At 32.0% G+C, this 3746-nt stretch overlaps 1 protein-coding gene across 1 annotated transcript in view; it reads left to right on the top strand.

Annotated features, from left to right (window-relative positions):
- Positions 1-3047, top strand: part of LOC107671790 (protein unc-13 homolog B) — an 86335-nt gene extending 83288 nt beyond the window's left edge. Inside the window, exons 40-42 of the mRNA XM_016464762.1 lie at positions 596-652; positions 2674-2766; positions 2848-3047. Of these exons, the coding sequence (XP_016320248.1) occupies positions 596-652; positions 2674-2766; positions 2848-3047 (350 nt within the window). The remainder of the gene's footprint in view (positions 1-595; positions 653-2673; positions 2767-2847) is intronic.
- Positions 3048-3746: the final 699 nt, after the last annotated feature.

The following is a 3746-nucleotide window of genomic DNA, read 5'->3' as shown; positions in this document are numbered from 1 at the left end:
AGTGATCGGAGGCCAGCGGCTAGAGTGAACTGAGGCGGGCTAGAGTGAGCGGAGACCTGCGGCTAGAGTGAGCGGAGGCGGGCTAGAGGGAGCGGAGGCCGGCGGGTTAGAGTGAGCGTAGGCAGGCTAGCGTGAGGGGAGGCGGGCTAGCGTGAGCGGAGGCCTACAATAATGTACAGTATTTGAAAAATAATGTGTTTTTTGAACATTAAAGCATGTCAACATATTCTGTTACACCAAATACACAAAATAATGATCTTTAAAAAAGCATCATATGACCCTTTTAAAGTAATCTTGTGGCCCTTTTGGAAGAGCGCTGGCGCCCCCTAGTGGCTCCCGGTCCTCTGGCTGCGAACCACAGCAATGAGATTAGATGGAGATTTTTGCAGAAAAGACTCACATGTGTCTCCTGTTGAGCTCAATATGAACATTTCTAATCTAATGATCTGCTCCACATTCATTTTATAGCTCTATGCTCTAATTGGATGATGATTAGTGGCTCACTGGGGTCTGTTTGTGTTTTTCCATAACTATGTTAGGGATGTTTATGTGTTTATATGAACAAAACTTCATCTTCCTCTTCTCTTGTGTTTAGTTCACGGTGGTAAAGGCGTGCGATACACTCACAGTGAAGACGTTTATCCAGAGAAAGGTGCGTATCTGCAGATCCACTCATGCGCCTCATTTATATTCATGTGAATATCACCAGCTGCTATAGTTCTCGAGATTTACACAAACTAAAAGGTTTTTTCATGGTTTACCTAATAAAATGTACTGTGGTAATAATAATGTCTGGGGAAAACAGCAGATATGTTTGTTATTATTGCTACAGTAAACTAAAATTATTATTCTTACTGCGGTAGCTTGAAATTGACCGCAACAGAGAGATTCTGGAAGCATCTTAAACAGTTTGAAGGGGCTGTATACTCATTTATTACGATTTTACAGCAGTAACTAATAGTCACTATGGTATTTTGGCAGAAACTATAATTACTGTGATGCATTTTTGTAAGGAGAGACAATAGAGATCCACAATTTGATGGAATTTGAATTTGATTTGATGGCATCTTGATGACTGAATTTGCTGTTAGCATTGATCTCCTCCGGTTAATGAGAGTCAATGTTATGGATGGCTATATTTGTTTTTATGGACAGTAAGTCCTTTTTTTTTTTTTTGCCAGCCAAACCCCTTTGACGTAAAATATTTACTTGAAGTCCCCCTGAGATTTTAAGCCGATATTTCAATAAATTAACAACACATTTGCATGTTCATGGTTCTCTTGTGTTGGTTAAAGGTCAGATGACATGCAAGTAAACAGATTAAATATTTAATCTTTTTTTAGTAAGTGTTGTATTTTGATTTTAAATTAGATTTTTTTTTTTATTTTTATAATTATATATAGGAATGCACGACTGACAAAAGTTTTTATTGTGATTGTTTTGTCATGTATATATTATTTTGTCATATATTTGAATTGTTTTTATTTTTTTATTATGAATATATACATATATAGGACTGTATGACTGCCAAAAAGTGTAATTGTATTTATTTTTATTTTGTCATGCATATATTATTTTGTTTATATATTTGAATTGTTTTTGTTTTAAAATTAATTATATACAGGACTGCATGACCGCCAAAAAATTTAATTGTGATTATTTTGTCTTTTTTTTTTTTTGTATCATTTGAATATTATTTAGTTTATATATTCTCTGAATGTTTTTATTTTAAAATTATTTATATATAGGACTGCACGACTGCCAAAAATTGTTATTGTGATTATTTTGTCATGTATATATTATTTTGTCATATATTTTAATTGTTTTTATTTTTTAATTATTTATATATACATACGACGGTATGACTGCCAAAATGTGTAATTGTAATTATTTTGTTATTTTTATTTTGTCATGCATGTATTATTTTGTTTATATATTTGGATGTTTTTTATTTTTAAATAATTATACGTAGGACTGCATGATTGTTAATTGTGATTTATTTTGTCATTTTTATTTTTTTAATTGTTATTATTCTTTTTTTTTTTGTGTGTGTCATTTGTATATTATTTTCTTTATATATTCTCTAAATGTTTTTATTTTTAAATTATTTATATATAGGACTGCATGACCACCAAATAATTTAGTTGATTATTTTGTCATGTATATATTATTTTGTCATATATTTGATTCTTTTTTAAATTAATTATATTTAGGACTGCATGACCGCCAAAAATTTAATAGTGATTATTTTGTCATTTTTATTATTATTATTTTTTTATATTATTTGTATTTGCATTTTTTTTTTCATTTGTGTATTATTTTTATTGTATAATAAATATTGAAAATGACTGAAATATATTCCTATTACAATTGTAAATGACACTAAAAAATTTGATTAAATGTTATTAAAATTATAAGAATTCTTAAGTTATAATTACACTAACTATTTATGTCTTAAATTTTTTCAAATGTACAAACCCTCAATCTTTTACCATTTAAAATTAAAGCTTTTATTTAGCCGTAATACTGGTGAAATGCTGGGTAAAAGGTTGGAAATTATGCAAATGTGTAAATACAGTAACCCTAGCGCACACTGTTTCCAAATGCATGTGTTAGACATCAAAAGCCTAACATTTGATGCTCTTCTGACCTCTGACCTTCTGAATTGCTCAGCCTCAGGCGTGGATGACGCGGTGGGTGAGGTTTGTATGACTGTGGAGATCTTCAGCGACCCAAACACAGGAGGACACAAAATCACAGCTAAAGGTGCTTCTGTCTTTCAGACTTGCTCTGTTTATTAACATGTTTAGTATTTAATTAATGCTGTTGTTGTGCTGTGATTGACAGTGGTGGCAGCCAATGACCTTCGCTGGCAGACGCAGGGAATATTCCGGCCCTTCGTGGAGGTTTACATCATCGGCCCGCACCTCAGTGACAAGAAGAGGAAGTTTGCCACCAAATCCAAAAACAACAGTTGGTCGGCCAAGTTCGGCGAATCCTTCCAGTTGTACGTTTTTAACAGACCGATCGAACTTCTGCATAAGTAGGGTTGGGAATCGAAAATCAATTCCAATTCCAGAATCGGATACTTGTTGTCAAATTAAAATTTAAATTCCTGTGTGCATCCATCTTTTTTTAGCTGGCGAAAAGGGGCTGTTAAAATGTTTTTGTCTTTGATTCATTCATTCAAGAGATTCGTTCAAAAATACTGATTCATCCAGTAATGAAACAAGTCAATCTTGAGTGAGTCATTGAAGGAAACAAGTCAGTCTTGAGTGAGTCATTGAATCATTCCATTTATAAATTCCATGAGATTTTGTTTAGTTGTCTATTTTTTTTTCTTCAGAATTGTGAGAGAATTACAACCTCCATTAAAAAAAACAAAACAAAAAACAAACTCAATTTATCCAGAATCATGCAATTCTATTGTACACACAAACAGCTCTTAATCGAGTCCAGTTTTTATGTAGCCTGATGATTTTTGTTCATGGTATTCAGCAGCAATTAAATGTTTTACAGAATAAATATGTTTGATATCTAAATCTTTGACTTCATTTTTTAACCACATTGGAATCGAAAAGAATCGGAATTGGAATTGATAAAATTCAAATGATACCCAACCCTATGCATAAGTTTACATTTTTATGAAAGGACAATATTTGCCCCCTATACCAATGATTTATTCATTTATGAGGACATAATTTCCTATCTATTTATTGAATTTTCATGTCAAATAGTTGACTTTT

Source organism: Sinocyclocheilus anshuiensis, unplaced genomic scaffold (assembly GCF_001515605.1).
Source record: "Sinocyclocheilus anshuiensis isolate Anshui unplaced genomic scaffold, SAMN03320099.WGS_v1.1 scaffold1491, whole genome shotgun sequence".
Lineage (NCBI taxonomy): Eukaryota > Metazoa > Chordata > Actinopteri > Cypriniformes > Cyprinidae > Sinocyclocheilus > Sinocyclocheilus anshuiensis.
Note: the sequence above shows the minus strand (reverse complement) of the source record. Positions and strands in the feature narration are given on the sequence as shown.